The sequence below is a fragment of the Nymphaea colorata genome, chromosome 13 (genome assembly GCF_008831285.2).
Source record: "Nymphaea colorata isolate Beijing-Zhang1983 chromosome 13, ASM883128v2, whole genome shotgun sequence".
NCBI lineage: Eukaryota > Viridiplantae > Streptophyta > Magnoliopsida > Nymphaeales > Nymphaeaceae > Nymphaea > Nymphaea colorata.
Genome location: NC_045150.1, coordinates 4,722,147 through 4,742,392, shown reverse-complemented (window position 1 = coordinate 4,742,392; position 20,246 = coordinate 4,722,147). Strand labels below are relative to the sequence as shown.

Sequence of the window (20,246 nt, the reverse complement as noted above, 5' to 3'; positions counted from 1 at the left end):
GTGGGTGCTCGATCATTGTTAATCGTCCTCTTCCTCGGTAACTAATCGGGGCTTACTATCATCTGCGATTATAAACATATTTTTGAATGTTACCAACAGAAAAATAAGGTTTAATATCTATAGCATGGAGGGTACCGATAAAATAAAAAAAGAGTATGTAATTTATTTATTTATTTTTTAAGATCAGCAGATTTGTTAAAGTTCTTTTAGTTAATAAATTTATCAAGAAGCTAGTTACTATTTTTATTCAGTATATGCTGGAAAGTTTCCCATACATTCTAATTACACTTTTGACTTAAAAATCCAGCACGTCTGTTGTACGATTAGGTATTTTTCTCTTTTTGGTATTTATGATTTTTGTGTTGCCTCTCACCTACCACGCACAACGGATGGCACGTGAACCTTTGGCTTACTAGTTAGTTAGTTAGCTCAAGACATACTATTGTGTACAGGTTTGTGCATATAACTTTTCTGGTTGGTTACAGGTGCGTATACGTGAACTTTTCGCCTACTCGTTAGCCCACTCTGACATACTATTGTGTACAGGTTTGTGCATATAACTTCTCTGGTTGGTTACAGGTGCGTGACACGTGAACCTTTGGCCTACTCGTTAGCCCACTCTTAACATACAATTGTGTACAGGTTTGTGCATATAATTTCTCTTGTTGGTTACAGTTGGTTTAGTTTTTATTTTGTGTGATTTTTGTCTTGCCTATCACGTATTCTTTTATTTTATTTTTGGGCTGCACAAGTGGCATGAGGTGTTATTTGGCATTTTCTTTTCATCTGCTTCTCAAATGCCTTAAGTTCTTGAGAAAGATAAGAGAAAGAAAAGAAGTGGGTGATCAGAACTCATAAGTTATTTGAAGGGTTGATTTCAGAATTAGTTTTAATAGGCTATTGGAAGGTTAGTTACGTGAGTATTGTAGTGCAATAAGCTTTTGTCTTTACTTGTCTGGTTGAAAAAGGGGGAGGAGGATTTAGTTGTGTATTTACTGAATGAATCACTGAAGTATTTTTTTTTTTTTTCAAATTGTGGCTTTTATTTTGCATTTGTTTTCACTCATTATTATTCATGTAAGTCTTTTTTCTTCTAGGATCCCGAATTGTGATCAACAGTACAGCTAGGATCCCGAAGTGTAATTTATGTGCTCTCAAAACAAGAAATTTTAAATCTCCCTAATACAACCTTACGGTTCTTTGTTTGATGATTTAAATTGATTTAACGCTTTGAAACACCAATGGCATCACACTTTCTGCATTTGCATTATACTATTCTATGATACAGTAAGGGTTTATTAGATCCCCCTTCAGTTGGCATTGATGCCAAAATTGTGTCGGAACCTGATTCTATAAAGCAGTTCATTATTTTTATAAGCTATGTGACATGGGTGTAGGGTGTGGTAGTGCAGCACATCTCAGAAAACTTGGGTGTAAGTGTGCAGCGATAGTGTGTGTGTATATATATATATATATATATATATAGTTGAGTTTAATCTGTCATTTTTTAAACTTTTATTACTATAAATTAAGAAAGAGAAGAAAATAAGAAAGGGACAAAATTTTGAAAGTGAATATATGATGGTGCGGTTGAGGTGCATGTCGGGGCCACACCGGTGATCGCGTCAACGTGGGTGTTGCCCCTTTTTTGAAGATTCCATATGGCATAGTTTATAAGTCATATTTATGCTTCATCAAGAACATCTAATTTTGTAAGCTTAGTTAGATGATGATCTTAAAGTCTAAGGACATGAAGAATTTCACGTTTAATCATTTAGAAAAATATTTGCTTTTCAAAGACCATAACTTTGATGGCTGTCAAGATTCTGTGAAGGGGATCTATCACCATCATAAGAATTTCACGTTTAATCATTTTCTATCACCATCATGCGTACTTGTTTTCATGCAACCATGTTCTAGCAACTGATGGGACATATATATATATATATATATATATATATATATATATATATATATATATAAAGAGAGAGAGAGAGAGATATGCAATGGTCAAAGATCTTCTTTTTCTTAATCCACATTCTCATAAGACAAAGGCCTAGAAATATGACCTTGATTTTCAGCTTCTACAACATATTTAATTAAATTATTGAATAGATGACAATTACGAGTGGATGTGACGATCTACAAAACTTCTCAGTATGATGTGAGCCAAACCCTCTTATCAACCTGCTGCCTTGGTCTATTGAATCCTGACAAAAAAGAAACAACAGATGTTGAGCCTTTGAAGTATGTCATGCACTTTTATATAGTTACTGTGCCATGATTTATCTATATTTATTTTCCGGCTACGGGCTATACACATGCTATGTGTGTTTTGCACAGTACACCGATTGACCCATTACTTTGATAAGAGTACAAAACATATATGCGCAGGACAGGTCAAGGCTTAAGGTATGCATCGATTACACTGGCTGCGCCTGCTTTATTATTGTGTCGTAAGACGTGACACACTATTCACCAATTGCAAAGGTAAATCTGATACACTATGCATGCATCATGCATGTTGCACCATGTTTGCATATTTGTGTGTGTGTATGCCCCAAACTTAAGAAAGGCTTCAGAAGAAGCAACTCTGCACTCTCACCTGCCAAAGACCCAGAATGAGGTACTTGCTTCCTAGTTTATTTTCATGTGAAAATGCTCAAAAAATGTTAAAAAATGAATCAACCACATAAATTTCATTTTACAGGAACAATACTATCTCATATTTGTGGGGAGGGATGATTCGTGGAATAGATTTGCATTCCCTCATTTTAATTACTATGCCTGCTTTCAATGATTGGGAGAAAGAAGCGTAAGTTTGCTATCCAATTACTTGCGAACAATGACGTTCTCTAGCCATTCTTTAACGATGGTGGCTGCTGGTAAATACATGGAAATGATAGTCCTGCATAGAAATTTTCCTTTCACATTGATAAGTGGCGTGTTCGGGGTGTCAATTCCCTCCGATCGCCCCGACATCGGCGAAGAATGGAGTGTGCCCTCGGTCTTGGTTACCTTTCCCTGCGGTCCTTTCCCCGCCGAAAAACCCTATCCCCTCCTCCCGCGAGCTCCCTCGTGTGCGTCTCCCCACAAATCTCCCTCCGCCGTCGAAACTCCGACCGGTGCGTCCTCTTTCCCTGCACGCGGACCCCAGCCCGCCCGCTCACGCGGTCCTCCACCGGGGAAAGCCCGGAGGGATCGTCGGAGGAGGCGGAGGGAATTTCACGTCAGGATGAAAAGCCAGGGGAGGGGGAGAGGAAGGAAGCCGAGCCACCGACGGTGCTGGACAAGAAGGAGGGCTCAGCGACCGGCGAGACGCTAGCCGGCGTCCTGGAGGAGATCCGCATGATCGAGTGGCCGGAGTTCGGGAAGGTCCTCGGCACGACGGGGGTTGTCCTGTCAGTCATCGCCGGGTCCTCCGTCGTTCTTCTCACCGTCAACGCCGTCTTCGCTGAGCTTTCCGATCGGGTTTTTGCCGGGAAGGGGGTCCAGGATTTCTTTGGATAGGGGAGACACGTGTCAATCATGGGACGGGGGATGACACGGAGGATTTGTGCCTTCCCTTGTGGAGAGACATTGTCGATCTTCTTTTGGCGTTTGTCCTGTGTAAACGCGAAAGTGAAAAACATCCTTCTGTTTAATGGACGACTTGTTCCGTTTCTTCCTTCTGTATGTAAAACGGTTCGATCGATGCCGAGTATGAAACCGAACAACGGTTATTATCCTTGCGTTTATCACAGACGAAAGAAAAAACGAGCAAAATGTTTTACGAGAGGGTGGTGGCTCGGAGAATCTCTCTGCCGTAACCCTCTGCCTGCCTGACTGCCTCAAGCTAAAGTGCAGTAGCAGAGCTTAACATACTCGTTTTGAACGCGAATGTTGAGCACTCACAGCGATTACGCTGGCATGGAGTTCAAAAATGAACGCACAACTGACATATCCCAAGGGGATGGTACAATCGATATTGGTATTGCACAAACAAGGATGGAACAGGGGCTGGTAGGCCGGCAATCAGCGTTCAAGTTTCAAGCTCTCTTCGAGCTACGGGACACATGTACTGACAGGTAACTTGAACATAAAGTGTTCCTCTTCGAATTATGACAGGTAACTTGAACATAAAGTGTTCGAAGGGTGAGGGTTTCCTCTTTCAGCCAGACATTAAATAAAAAATTGAGTTAGCTTTTACCGACATGTGCTGGACATCGATAAAGACATAACTTACAAACTGGACATTGATAAAGATATAACTTAAAAACATCAGTGAAAGTCTTGAAGTGAAAGCTCTTTCGCCTATGCCATATGGGTGCTTCTAAATGGCTGCTGCACTCGTGTTGACATTAGTGCTGGTGCTTCTCCAGCACAACACATCCGGTTCGGTAAGCTGAACTAAGCAAAAGCTGACCATTTTAAGTGTACATATAACTAGCTAAACTAACTATAGTACTATATATATTTATATACAAATACACATAGATATATTAACATCATCGCCCCACCTGTACCTAAATTTTTTCAAGCACCCCACAGAGCATTGATTAAAGTGTAAGTAACATCATTCTAGATGCCGCTAATTGTTTGCCGAAAAGCTTTCTGATACTTGCCTACCTTCGCGCGGACATGATGGCCGAGACAACCCGTATCCATGCTGTATGAGGCCAGGGCAATGGCAGCTCTTCATCATTCATCAGGGCCATCCGTGTGTTGGGGAGGCTAAAGCGCCGCATGGTCACTCTCTACGGCCACTCCGCATGCAAGGGAGGCTATCCGCGTAAGAGTTATACCCCAGCGACAAGGGCATCAGTCAAGTGAGGCTAAGAGCCTATGCGAGAACCTCGGGCAGACATCGAGTGAGGCTATCAGTGTGGGCGATCATCACGGCGGCAGCTGAGAGAGGTTAGCACAGTGGACCTTTCGTAGTAGCGCAGTAGTGTCGGGTGAAAGCAGCCAAGAGTCACCTGCTACAGAGGCTTCCTGCGATCAAGGGAGGTTATGCGAGTGATGTTGAGGCATAGGCCATGTCGAGAGGGCAACATTTCGCCAAGGGAGGTTAACCCCGGTTCCTCGGCCAAATGGGTTGAACTCTCCAGCACAGATGGCTCAGTGTGGCTGAGGCCATTCAGCCTTAGCATGCAGCAAGTTCATCCTCGAGGGGAGACTCGGCCTAGGGTGGATCTCAATCAGGTTTGACAAGGTACAACTGGGTTCAGACTGGAACGCGTGGGACAGCCGGTCAGGACATGGAGGACAGCCATGGACAAACAAGAAGGGTGAGCCCGGTACGCGTCCAAGACGTTCTAAAGTGGGACACGGGAAGAAGTGATGCGGGACACGTCGTGATACAGAGGACACTTGAGCGGGACACACTCAGGACACTACTGGTGAGTTTTGAGGCGGGACACGTGGGGATGTATGGTGGAACACGCCGAGTGACCGGCGACACTTCGGCGGGACAGGGCGGGCAATGGGAACCGGATATGGGTCTGGATTGTACTGGCGGGTTGGACCCGCCCATCTGTATTTCCGGTCCGAGTGGTAAAAGGCTTTGGATTGGATTGCTTATTGTTTTGGGGGGATCCAGGATGGGACCCAGATCCACTTTTGCTGAGTCTACCGCTGAACCGGGTTTCTTCATGGACTCGAGCGGGCTTTTGGGCGTCGACCCGGTTCGATAAGTGTATTGAACCAAGTCTTTCTTCTTCTCCTTCTTCCCTACGCTTTAAAGGGGAGAACGACGTTTTCATTTGTGTGTTTTCATGAAGACTGTAAATATCTCTTAATGAGATTATTCCAGCGACACACATTCCGCCGGCAGTTGAATCAAAACAGCCCCCATGGTTGATTCTCATTTTCTAGCAGAACTCTATAAATCTAGCGTTTGACAAAGAGGACATGGTTCTTCCTCTTCTTCACCGACGGACGCACAGAAGCTTGATCTTCTGACGACATGGTTCTTCACCGGTGGACTCTTGCCTCTCTGATCCCTACGACGTGGCGTATTGCTCTATGGTTCTAGGCGATCGCTGGCGACGAAGATCGCCATCCAACTAATCAACCTCTTCCCTGTGCCTGTGACTCCGCAGTAACCCAACTAGTTACTGTTCCATTGGCCAGTAGGTTTCTCACCGTCTGAAATCATCCCATCTTAATTCCATCAGATCATCCAACATCATCTGCATCTCCCATATCCTTTCCATGATCATCCATCGCGTCCCCCCCCCCCCTATATCGTGGTATTTTGTGACTGTTCACTCCCTACACTTGAAGAAGGTGCTATAGGCAGAACACATGAGCACAGAGATTTGCCTTCTGATTGCCCGTGCTGAGCATGATTTTGGATAGCGGTCGCATCCAGGCCGCCTTCGGCAGCCCTCAACAGTTGGGTCGCAATAGTTGGTATCAAAGCTGACGCTCACGGCGGCAAATCGAAGTTTCAGTCGACATATATCGTCTTCTCCAAGGTAGACAGAACAATGCAGTGACGAAAATCATTGGCGTTAATTTTCTGGAATGATTTACTGGTCAAAAAGTAGACCAGTGGTTTCGTCTACGTCTCAACCATCTCCCAGAAAATTTTCAAAATTTTTGAGGCTATGGTCGGCGAGGAATCGATTTTTGAAGAGGCGTAGGTTCTCAAGCGCTATTCTTCCCCATTTCCTGCGACCACTTATCATTTCGGCGTTGTGTCTGGAAGACCGATAATCCAAAACGTGTGGATGATAATACCAGAAGATTCCTGACGAGTTTCCAAGCAAATCGAGCCCAAGAATGACTGATTTGGCCCAGAAACGAGGTCAGAATCGAATTTTGAAGTTCACGGGGCATTTTCCTACGTTTTCCGCGGACGAAGAAGCATTCCGGCGAATTCGAAGGTTGCCGCGTCGTGTTCTTCAGTCTCTGGCAGAATCCTGTGCAACAGTGTTCTAAAGAGTAGCTGATCACACGGACACACGAGTCCTGTCAAGTCTGACGCAACAGGGACCTCGACGCTCGACGTGTCCCACTACGAATCCCGCTCCAGAGTGTTCTCATCAAACACCGAGTCCCGCGTCACACAAGTCCTAAAAATTTCATCATGGGTGACAACATGTCAGCGTGTCTCCATCAATTTTAACATGTGTCGGGACACCACTCGATTTCCACCTGAAGACCTCTTCTTAGCCGGTGGAAAACCAGAAACTAATCGATTTTCTGACGGCCGGTGCTGTTCGGTTTGGCCACCATTTTGGTCAAGCAAGGGACCAAAAGAATCGTCTTCATCTCTTCCCTCAGCCCACCAATTTGCAGATTTTTTTAGATTTGAATCCAAGATGCAGCGATTTTTCGAGTGCCGAGTACTTTGGGCGAATTCTTGGAACTGAGTTCAGGCTACGGTTGAGCAGCTGAGGTGTGACTTCCATCTTGATGCGATTTTTCTGTGGGTTGAATCTGAAAACGAATGTAGAGGCGTTGGATTCCTGGAAAAGTTTTTTATTTTTTTGTCCAAGTTTCATGAATTTGGGGCCAGCCTGCAAGAAGTTATCGAATTTTGAAGGAACAAAGGTTAGTGGTTGATAGGAAGAAGCTGTCAGGAGCAGTTAGAGCCGGGACTTCATGCAATTCTTCAAGAGTGATTGCTAGAAGCTGACCTGCTTGGCGTCCACCCCTGGACGTGTTAGCTACCTACTGCCAAGGAATTTGTGGAGGTTGGAGTAGACCTTGGTGATTTTTAGAAGATCTGCATGCCCTGTGAACGAGCCATTCAGTCTGCCCTATTCATGACATGAGCCAACCTACGACCTGCTGAAGCAAAAACCCTTCAACGAGTCATATCTGGGGTTCTTATTTTGGCTTCATCTTTTGGGCATCTGTTGTTTGGGATGTCAGCCACCTACCGACCAATTTTCATGATTTTTGGAGGTTGGGATCATCCGTGGTGATTTTTGAAAGCTCGCCCTACCTTGTGAACCACAGACAATTTTACTGTTCTCAGCCTGAACCTAAACCTGCGATAGTTTGGCGTCTTCAATTGGCAACGAGTCCTACCTAGAGGGCTCTGGGCTCATCTTTTGGGCGTCCCTTCATACACATCTAAAGGTGCTGTGGACCAAATTTCAGATCCAACGGAGCTCTGGTTGATTTTTGGCAGATTTTTGAGTGCTTTCTAAGCCTGAGAGGATAGAATCCAGACTAGCGAGAGGGATTTTGCCAGCTCCCCAATTTTGTTGATCAGCTTGGGTTTTCACTCAAATTCAGAGACGATCTCCACCCTCTCCAGTTAATTCTTGTACTAATCCATGATTTTGATGCTCTGTTCTTGTTGATCATTGGACTGAGCGAGAGGAGACGAAGGAGAAGCCAAGAGCGTAAAGCTGCTCAGCAGCGTGCGTGCACCGGCATCAATCAGTGCCTGCTCACCCCAATCAACGTTTGCTCCTGGGGTTATTCTTCATTCTAGTGACATTTTTCCTCATAAGGCTTTTGTTGTTCAATCTATTATCATAGTGGTGACTATTGTGTTCTTGCTGGAGGTTATCCTACGGCAGAAAGCTAGGAGCTGACTGTGGGCGGAAGGAGCTGGAATGCACCTGTTTGAGTTCAGTTAGGAGACATAGCTTATGCTGGGCTAAGCGGTGCTTGCTTCCCCCTAAGATCAACATACAACAAGGGTTAAACAAATCACGGTAAAGTCTCCTAACAATACTTGGAAATACACTGTTTCCTTGTTATATTAGACAGTAATCTTCTTGGTTTATTTTCTGGTGCCTATTTCCGAGAAGAAGGAGCAGCGGCAACAACCGTGAGCTGAGCTGATCTCGAGAGAAAGAAGGGTGTACACTGTCACCTTGTCAGCGCTTGCTTCCCCCTACTTCGTCAGTGCACTAGGAGTTCGGAAACTTATAACTAAGTGCATTCCGTTCTCCCAGTTCCGTCACTGAAATCAATTGCAGTGATTGTGTTGTTATTGTCTTGAGCAAGGAGGACTCCAATCGACCAGCTGGTGACGGGTGCCTCGCTTGTAAAGATGACGTGCTGAATACCAAGGATTTTTGGCATTTCATCCTTGGTGGTCTTTTGCTGGACAAGCTCTAGCAAGGTACATCTTGAGCCACCCTATAGCTGCGAGGGAAGGGTGCTGATTTTGTTCCAAACCTGCCACTAGCACCCCTGTTTTTGGGCTCATCTTACTACACATTGTAGTGGACACAACCCTATAGTGGAAAGGGCTTACCGTGGGATACTTGGGGCATGGTTTGAAGCGATGTTAGGCATGGTTTGATGAGTAAGTTGGGAGAGATTTATGTCTTGTATCACTGCGTTGATGTAAACTTTAAAACAATTTTCCTTTTATGCAAATATGAGAAATTGTGGTGAGGTTTGGGCTGGCTGATTGTATACATCCTCACGGGATAACTAGGGTCTTTGTGCAGGCCGAGAACTCTTGTACTAGCCACCCTTGTGAGGAAGGTTGAACGTGTTCTTGTGGACAGCCATGCGTCTTCAAGTTCAACATCTTCGAGCTTCAAGTATGGCTGATTTGGAAGACCGGGATTGCGATGGAAGTTCTTCCTACGGTTATAGCTCACCGGTTGAAGATTATTATGACGAAGAAAGCTGTTATGAAGACTACTATGAGGATCGGGAGAGAGCAGCTATGAAGAACAACCACTATATGAGCCAGACGAGTCCCATTACCCAGCTGAATATCATGAGTACGATCATGACAAGGCGTATACCGCTCAAGGGGGTCATGGAACATATAGTCACGAATCTGAAAGCGACTGAGAAGAGCAAGAGAGTGATGAAGGTTCCGATTATGATGAGGGCGAGTGCCACCGTGATGAGATGGGTGACCAGGTTGGGCAAGGGAATGGGCAGGCTGAGTCTCATTACTCAGCAGATTATCCTATTCGAGAGGACAGACCCTATGGTTCCCAAGAGGCTTGTTGAACAAGCTATACTCAAAAACATGACTGCTACTCTTCTTGGTAGGAGGATGACGAAGAGCAAACTAATTATGCATCGGTTTATTTCCAAGAAAATCAGAGTGTGGCGAGTAGACATGGGAGAGAATACCCTGCAAAAAGGGGGTCTTTTACTTACAGCCAAACTGGTTTTGTGTATGGCCAAAACCAGCCACGAGGCAAGGACCAAGCGGGCAAGAGTCGGCATGAGGAAGCCTACCAGGGACCTTATGCATCCTACCTTGCTAGGTTGGACAAGATGTTTGGGAGCCCGGAAGTCAAGAGACAAGCTACACTATACTTAGAGGGCGGGTCATGTTCGAAGTCTTTAAACACTCCCTATAAAGAGCACACAAATCAAAAGGAGAGAAATGGGAATAGAACTCGGCGAGAGCAAGGCATTCCCTATAGTCGCTTAGTCCGTAGGCAAGAAAATCAATACATGGGCCAACCCTTCTACCAGGGAAATGAGTCTTATGATAGGGGCTATGAAGCCAGATCTTTCCACAGCCATAGCTCATGTCAATTTGATTATGATCGGACCGAGCGATATACGAGAGAGGCTGAAAGGGGCAGACAAGGTGCTGACCATTTGGGGAGGTACGAACCGGGCAGGAGGTCATCACGTTACAGCCAAAAGGTGAGCTCTCTTGCCCCTCCAACTGAACAACATCATTTTGCCAAGGATAAAGTGATACTTTGCACTCTACGGGGTAACCGAGGGCAAAGTGCTGAAGATAAACACCCTATACCATAGAAAATAGAGCACCAGAATCTGCAATCTTCAAAACCTCTGTTGGTAGATTCACAACCAGCAAGGTATAAGTTGCGCAAGAAATCCAAAAGTTGCAATCCATTGTCCATCTTAGTTTGCAACAGCCACACAAGACTGTCAGCAATCATTTTTCTGTTGGAAGAGAAGTGTCGATTCCTATTGAACACCCACCGAAGGGAGAACTCCCAAATGCTTATGATTGTTGTGGAGGGGTGACTACCGCAACAACCGGCGGAAAAGTTACTTTCGTGCCTCTTGAAAGGGGAGTTTTACCAACAACTATTGTAGGGACATTTAAGGCAAAGAGTGATAGTGAAGAAGAAGAGATGCCCAAGTCCAACCTAGACAAGGGCGATCCAAAACCTGTTGAACCTGTCATTCGGATGGTAATACAATCAGTCCCTCCTAAGGCTATTCCTTGACGAGCCAAGAAAGGAAGAAATGCATCAAGAACCGGCAGTGTTTTAAGTGTGAAAAGGCATGGGAATGCGGGCATATATGTGCAAGAGCCTCCACCCTTGAGACTGAAGCAGGTACTTCCCTTAAGATCGCAAACCAGACCTTGGAAGATAGTAAGACAGTTGTTACAGCCTTGGTCAATGATGTGGAAAAGCAAAGAGTGTTGGCCCGAACTATAAGAATACGTCTCACAAGACGTAGAAAACTCTCCATAGCTTGTTTAAGAAGAATTCCCAGCCGAGTAAAGACTAAATCCCAAGAGGGACAGCTAGGGAAACCCGCAAATGGAGAGCTAATCCCCTACATCGTACCGATCGGGTCAGAAGGCGAACAGTCCTACTGTTACCACCTAGAGTTGGAGTTGATTCACTTGCGCAAGTTGAGAGCCTGACCAATTACAAACAGATTTTTATGGGCTTGGAATGGCAGGTCATGGCTGATGAGGAAGAGGAGGATGAACAAGAAGCTCTTGCTGGGAACAAAGGGGCTGCTATGAACCACTTAACATGGGCAGCAAGAGACAACCAAAACACATCAAATATGCAGTCCTTGTTTGGAGTCTTGGCGCAGCAAATAGCATCCCCATGAAGACACCATGATGTGCCCGATAATATTTTTGAGAATAAAGGAGACCAAAAGGCTGAAGTTCAGCCGATGAAGAAGGCAATATAAAAGTGGATGGTTATACACCGGCAGACCTTACCCGATTTAAGAAGAGAAACCAGGAAGGCATACACCTAAGGTGGACAACAGTGATTTGATTCACCTCCAATGTTTCTCCATAACCCATGACAGCATTTACCCCACATATGTATCGATAGACGGGTTCTATGGATCCTTGATAGGGTGGTTTGAATCAGCCGATAGAGAGGGAGGCAGCCTACTATCCACCACGAGTGACTACTTGCTAGTTAGTTCGGAACTCAGCCAGCTGAATATAAGGACTGCCAACGCTACTCTTGAGAAGATCAACCATGAGAAAATAGAATGCCTATATGCTAGGGTTCTGACTATTCCACGGAAGCCCTTCCACGAGCACTCGATATTTCCTTCAAGTTGGGACTATTTCTATAAGGGTCTGAAAGAGAGAGGTATGAAATTTTCAGGACCAAAAACTAGTGATCGGGCAGAGGAGTATAAAGTTGCAACAAGAAACATTTGGCAGGTTGTGAGACAGCTTTTGCTATGTGTATTACAGCCGAAAGAGATGCCATTGGTTAGTATGAACACGCCGGCCACGATAGAGGATGATAGCTTTTCTTGGGATCCCAGGGGGATAGACTACCTCAAGAGGACCTCGACGGAGCCTGAGGGCAGGCTCCATTTTAAGGGGGAGGTCTGATACGGGCCTACCTCCGCGAGGCCATGATGGCTGAGGGCAGCTCGTATCCACGCCGTATGAGGCCAGGGCAATGGCAGCTCTTCATCATTCATCAGGGCCATCCATGTGTTAGGGAGGCTAAAGCGCCACATGGTCACTCTCTATGGCCACTCTGCGTGCAAGGGAGACTATCCGTGCAAGAGTTATACCCCAATGAGAAGGGCGTCAATCAAGTGAGGCTAAGAGCCTATCAAAGAACCTCGAGCAGACATCGAGTGAGACTATTCGTGTGGGTGATCATCACGGCGGTCTGTGTGGGCGTTCATCAGGCGGCAACCGAGAAAGGTTAGCACAGTGGACCTTTCGTAGTAGCGCAGCAGTGTCGGGCGAACGCAGCCAAGACTCACTTACTACAGAGGCCTTCCTGCGATCAAGGGAGATTATGCGAGAGAGGTTGAGGCATAGGCCGTGTCGAGAGGGCAACATTTTGCCAAGGGAGGTTAACCTCGGTTCCTCGGCCAAATGGGTCGAACTCCCCAGCACAGATGGCTCGGTGTGGTTGAGGCCATTCAGCTTTAGCGTGCAGCAAGTTCATTCATAGACGAGGGGAGACTCGGCCCAGGGTGGATCTCGATCAGGTTTGACAAGGTACAGCTGGGTTCAGACTGAAACGCGTGGGACAGCTGGTTGGGACATGAAGGACAACTAAGGACAAACAAGAAGGGCGAGCCCGGGATGCGTCCAAGACGTTCTAAAGCGGGACACGGGAAGAGGTGATGCGAGACATGCCGTGATACAGAGGACACTTGAGTGGGACACACTCAGGACACTACTGGTGAGTTTTGAGGCGGGACACGCCGAGCGACCGGCGACACTTTGGCGGGACACAGCGGGCAATGGGAACTGCATACGGGTCTGGATTGAATTGGCGGGTTGGACCCGCGCGTTGTATTTCTGGTCCGAGTGGTAAAAGGCTTCGGATTGGATTGCTTATTGTTTTGGGGGGATCCAGGATGAGACTCAGATCCACTTTTGCTGAGTTTACCGCTGAACCGGGTTTCTTCATGTAGTCGAGCGGATTTTTGGGCATCGACCCGGTTCGATAAGTGTATCAGAGCAAGTCTTTCTTCTTCTCCTTCTTCCCTACGCTTTAAAAGGGAGAACAACGTTTTCATTTGTGCTTTTTGACGAAGATGGTAAATCTCTCATAATGAGATGATTCCGGCGATGCACATTCCGCTGGCAGTTGAATCAAAACAGCCACCCATGGTCGATTCGCGTGTTCTAGCAAAACTCCATAAATCCGACGTTTGACAAAGAGGACGTGGTTCTTCCTCTTCTTCACCGACGGACGCACAGAAGCTTGATCTTCCGGCGACATAGTTCTTCACCGGTGGACTCTTGCCTCTCCGATCCCTATGACATTTGACGTATTGCTATGTAGTTCTAAGCGATCGCTAGTGACGAAGATCGCCATCTGACTGATCAAACTCTTCCTTGTGCCTATGACTCCGCAGTAACCCAACTAGTTATTGTTCCATTGGCCAGCAGGTTTCTCACCGTCCGAAATCATCCCATCTTCATTCCATCAAATCATCTAGCATCATCCGCATCTCCCATATCCTTTCCACGATCATCCATCGCGTTTCCCCCCTGGATCGTGGTATTTTGTGAATGTTCACTCCCTGTGCTTGAAGAAGGTGCTATCGGCAGAACACAGGAGCGCAGAGATTTGCCTTCCGATTGGTGTTGATCATGATCTTGGGTAGCGACCGCATACAGGCCGCCTTCAGCAGCCCTCGGCAGTAGGGTCGCAACACTCTCGCAATGGCATGAATAGTAGGATGTCATTTAAATTGTTATTTTTACCATCGGCCACCTTTTGGCTATTGGTGATTGTGAACTTTCACCGACATATTGTCGACCCACATGGGTGGTGGCCGATGTTCATCAATGCCTTTTACTGAACGTACATCTTCACCGACACTCATGGATGGACGTTGACATTAATGGCCATCAAGCCATGCATCTGTGATTCCATGTTTTTTTGTAGTGATTAACAAGTTAGAAATCTGGGTTAAGAGTGACTTTCCCACTTAGAAACACAAATCCTAGAGACAAGGGGATGGTCAAAGGATCATTGCCTATACCTTGTGATTGTATGAACATTGATGGAAATCATCATCGCCCGATCACATCCAACATTAGGGGGCTCTACGCCTATCTCCTAAGAGAGGGCACATCACCTAAATAGTGAGGAGAAACCTGCTTGGCAAAGCCCACTTCCATAAATCTAGCTACTGAGCTTATATTCTTTAGCCAGAAGTAAACAAAATAGCCAAAATCTTGGGTGCAGATCAAGAGGATGAGTACATTATGTGGAAACTTAGGTGAAAAGCGAGCGTATAAGATGCTTATGTTTCCACAAGAAGCATGAACTAAAAACGTGGTCAACTCTAAGTTACTAAAGCATACCCAACTCCCTAGAGATGGAAGGGACGACTCTTGATCCACCACTTTCTCTTGATAATAAAAGCTGCACTTGAAGTCTAGACTAGTCCAAAAGAATATACTAGAGCTTGGCCTACCCAACCTGGGGTGGGTGGTGGTGGTGGCTTTCATTCTAGAAGTGATAGCTTTCATGCCATAAAAATTAGGCCTTCCTTGTCTGTGGAATTTATACCCAAAGGGTAAGCTTCATTAACTTCTACCAAGGAGGCATTATAGGAGACAAAGATACTTAGAATGCAAGGTAACTTTCTTACTCTCTATCTAGTGTGCATTGCCGGTAAGGAAGAGGCATTGAAAAGACTTCAAGGACTTGAAAGTGAGAACCGAGATAGGGCAGCTTAATTGTCTCCCCCAAACGGGATTGAATAATATTGAAGACACAATTATCTTATTTTCAAACATTGTCTGGCAGTATCAAATATATGATGGGTTCACCCAACCAAGAAGGAATATATGACCTTTCAAGAATGTGTCAATTTTGGGTATTCCAACTATTTTTTTTAGTTGACGAGGTTAACATGCTATTAGAGGAAGGAATGAGTCATCATCCAAACTAGTCATCTTTGCAATATTTATCTCGTCTCGCTCAACTACTGTTATATACTTGTTGGATCAAGAACATGCATTTGGTCCCAATTCCCTAAATTAAAATCACATCACTCTAAAGGTTTGTATGCATCTGTATAAGGTTTGATGCAACAAGTTGTGAAATCTAAAATAGTGGTTCATTTCTTTTCTCATGAAACCGACATTGTAGTCCGAATAACTCAAAATTTTCTAAAAGTCCAACCTTCGACCTTCGACCAATATTTTGGTTTCCTTGGATGAAGAAAATTACATTCCTTCAAGAAAACAAGTGTATCAAATCAAGGACATACAATAGAAAAGCTTACCGACATTGATTATTTGAGGTTCATGAAAAATGAAATTTCATCATATCGAAAAGCCCACATGGGTATATAGCGCTCCAAATTCTACCATTTTCAAAATGAAAGTGTTTCACTTTTATTCTATAGGAGGAATCTTGAGTTAGCACTCAAACATCCCTTTCAAGATAAGCAAATTTATTTATTTGTTTGCTTCTCATAGAGTTTCATGATGCGGGAAGATTTGATAGTAATCACTTTCCTCTTAGTTTTTTTTCTCGAAGGCCAAATGCATACTCCCCTCATGCTAGACGTATTTCATTATCATGTTGAAAATGAACTCACATTCACATTTACTTGGGAATGCATCATGAAGGTGTCTTTTGGCTAACATTTTCATGACTCACCATACTAATGAGATTAAGTGAGATAAGCCCGCTCTAAAGCTTGATTTTGATTACTCATGTTAAGGAAATGGCTATCACACATGAAACTGTGGGCACCATGCGTACAAATCAAGGAAGCACTTCGCAAGATAAGGATCAGACCACCATCAAAAGAAATAAATCTCAAGAGCACAAGGGAAATTCAATCCCTACAAAATCGACAATTGTAACCTTGACTGGTAATGAATTTGTTCCAAATGTAAACAAGAAAATCTCTTTAAATGAAACCTCTCTATCTCATGAAAATGGATGAGGGATTGAGAGAGTATTCTTTTCGTCGTGGATGTATACTCTCCCAAGAGTTGAACCATGTTAAAACTTCTTGCCTACAAGTACTTCCTCTATACCTTGAAAATTTTACAAGGTATCAAAGCAAACAACTTGATTCTGCTGAAACATTGCTACTACTATCCTCTATCTCTACCATGGCAAATCAAAACACTCTTGGTTTAACGTCTCATGAAGTATGGAGTGCTTTGAGATGTATGTACGCAGCCCACTCTCGTTCCCGGATACAATGACTTCGCACTCAGCTTCAATTCATAAGGACATTGCACATCAGTTGGCATTGGCATCTAAATCAGTAAAGAATGATGATCTAGTATCTTTATTGCCGGCTTACCAACTCATGAATATGGAGGCTTTGAGGACTTCGTTGAACACTAGAGTTGAACAGATTGAACTAGAGGAACTGCTTAGTCTTCTCTTGATTCATGAAGCTCAATGCAAAGCAAACGAACCTCAAATAGACACAGTCCCCACTACCAATATTGCATATGGCAGCTAATAAGCAAACGGTGCCAACTCAAACAGATCATTCAACCAACGAGGTCGTGGAAATAGAAACCAAAGTCATGGCCAAACTGGAACGAGCCATTCAGTAGTGTGTCACAGATGTGGCAACCCACGTCACATGGTTGCAAACTGCCACACCAATTGCCAAGTGTGCCGACAACCAGGTCACAGTGCTCTGCATTGCAAAGAGTATCATTTTCTCAAGGAAGATTCACCAAAGGTCAATGCTGCTATAGTTGATTCTGAAGAGATAGATAGTGAAGGGTATCCAGACTCTGGGGCAACTTATTAATAAATTCAAACTACAAAGACAATGATCAACTTAAAATAGGTAACGGGACAAGTTTGTTCATATCGTCTATTGGAGATTCATGTCTTAAGGCTTCCAATACAGATTTTTTTTATGAATCAAATTTTACATGTACCATTTATTTCAGAAAACTTGCTTTCACAGTTTACTAAAGATAATGATGCAATATTTGAGTTTCACTATGACAAATGTCTTGTTAAGGATTGCAAGACTGGGCAAGTTTTTCTTCAAGGAAAAACTAGAGGTGGTCTCTATCAAGTGGAACTACACAAGACGTCATGTATACCCACGGCTCTAGTAGTAGAAAGAACTACTATAGATACTTGACATCATCATTTGGGACATCCATCCATGGAAGTAGTTAGTCATATTTTGTCTACGTTTGGATTGCATGTGTTTCGTCAAGATTCTAATAAAGTTTGTGAAGCATGTCAGTTAGGAAAAGTCAAAGTCATGCCTTACCATTTAATTCATCTGAAAATAAAGAGGAAGCACCTTTTGAATTAATATTTTTTTTATGTTTGGGGACCTGCCTCAATCGATTCATTACATGGATATCACTATTATGTTACCTTTGTAGATGCATCTTCTCGGTACACTTAGATCTTTATTATTAGAAATAAATCTTACGTGTTGCCTGTTTTTCAAACTTTTAAGAAGCAAGCTGAAAACAAGTTCGATTGTAGAATTAAGTCTTTCCAAAGTGATTGGGGTGGGGAATATCAATCATTAAGCTCTTAACTCAAAATCCAAGGAATCAAACATAGAATTTCTTGTCCACATACTCATGAACAAAATGTATGTGTTGAACGAAAACATAGGCATTTTGTGGAAACCGGGCTTACACTCCTTGCTCATGCTGGTATCCCACAACAATTTTGGGATTTTGCTTTCACTACAACAGTATACCTTATTAATAAAATGTTTTCTCTTACTGAAAAAATGCATTCACCTTGTCACTTTTTATTTGGGTGGCCACCTGATTACAAATTCATGAAGGTTTTTGGATGTGCATGCTTCCCATGTGTTAGGCCTTATAATGATCACAAGTTGCAATTTAGCTCCACCAAATGTATTTTCTTGGGCTACAACAACAGTCAACACAAATGTTACTTGTGCTAAGATAGACAAAATCAGAAAATCATGGTGAACCGAAATGTGAGTTTTGATGAATAAGTCTTTCCATTTAAAGCAGCCTCGACCTCCACCTCTTTTGATCCTCCTACACCCACCATCCAGGTACACATTTCCTTACCCATCTCTCCTTCACCATCAGCGTTAATTCCCCAACCACCGACCTCCTTACCTATACCACAACATACATCTAATCTTCATACTCACACTCACCCCAACGATTCCCTACCTTCACCATCACCTGAACTAGATGGAACCACCCCTCCCACCCCTATTCCACCACTGACTTCCTCTAGTTCTCCATCACATCACATGATCACTAGGTCCCAAACCAGCTCTCTTAAACCCAAAGTCTATGCATCTTTCTTACACCCCATTCCTCTTGCTCTTGAGGCACACCTTCATCAAGAAATCGAACCTACTTGTTTCTCCCAAGCTATGAAAACATGCAACTTGATGTCAAACTATGGACCAAGAGTTTCAAGCTTTACTACAAAATTAGACATGGACATTGGTTTGTCATTCTCAAGCATATAATCTTGTCGATACCAAATGGATTTACAAAATCAAATGCAAACTAGATGGCTCCATTGAGCACCACAAAGCTTGTTTGGTTGCTCGAGGTTTCACTTTGGAGTCCGGCCTTAACTATTTTGATACCTTTAGTCTAGTTGCCAAGTATACTTCCATTCACCTTTTGCTCACTATTGCTAATAGGCACTATTGGCCCATCAAGCAGGTGGACATCAAAAACACATTCTTACACGGGGACTTGTCTAAAGCTGTGATATGACTCAATCAAAAGGCTATGTTGGCCCTCAACTTCCTAATCATGTTCGTCAACTTCGCAAGGCCATCTATGGTCTCAAACAAGCTCTCAGGTTGTAGTTTCACAAACTTAATATGTTCCTTCAGAATCTTGGGTTCACTAGCTCCAAGATTGACATATTGATGTTTGTCTATGATAGACAGGGTTCTCTTATTTATCAACTTGTTTATGTCAATGACATTATATTCACAGGGAGCTCCATATGTATGTTTGATGATCTTACTTTGCTGCTCGCTTTCCTCTCAAAGATCTTGGCCCTTTACATTATTTTTTTGGCATAGAGGTTCATCATACCTCTCATGGACGGTTTTTATCACAACAAAAGTATATGGTTGATCTATGTATGCGCCATAACATGCTCGGAGTCAAGCCGGTATCCACCCTTATGACGTCCAACACTCTCTCAACTCTTAACGGTACCCCTCTGCTTGATCCTACACCTTATCATCAAGTTGTTGGTGCACTTCAATATCTCACTATTACTCGGCCTAAACTCTCTTATCTAGTGAATAAAGTTTGTCAATATATGCATGCTCCTCGTGATTCGCATTGGGCTGCAGTCAAAAGAATATTTCGCTATGTCAAACATACTCTTGGACATGGTCTTCTCCTTCCCCCGTCCACCACTTTACATGTGACTGCTTATACCGATGCCGATTGGGCTAGTAATGTTGATGATCGCAAATCTACTAAGGGTTTTGTAGTCTTCCTTGGCCACTCTCTTCTCATGGTCTGCTCAGAAGCGAGCAACTATTGCCAGATCCAGCAGTGAGGCTGAATATTGGGCTCTTGCCTCCGCTGCCATTTAAGTTCTTTTTCTTACATACCTACTTCAAGACCTGAAAATCTCTTCTCA

General features: G+C 43.9%; 1 protein-coding gene across 1 annotated transcript; it reads left to right on the top strand.

Annotated features, from left to right (window-relative positions):
* The first annotated feature begins 2,946 nt into the window (after window positions 1-2,946).
* LOC116267118 (preprotein translocase subunit SECE1) lies at window positions 2,947-3,682 on the top strand. Its single transcript, XM_031648695.2, has one exon. The coding sequence runs from the start codon at window positions 2,992-2,994 to the stop codon at window positions 3,508-3,510; it is 519 nt and encodes a 172-aa protein (XP_031504555.1). The 5' UTR covers window positions 2,947-2,991; the 3' UTR covers window positions 3,511-3,682.
* Window positions 3,683-20,246: the final 16,564 nt, after the last annotated feature.

Coding starts and splice junctions, on each gene's coding strand:
- LOC116267118 (XM_031648695.2), top strand. CDS start 2,992: ATGGAGTGTGCCCTCGGTCTTGGTTACCTTTCCCTGCGGTCCTTTCCC.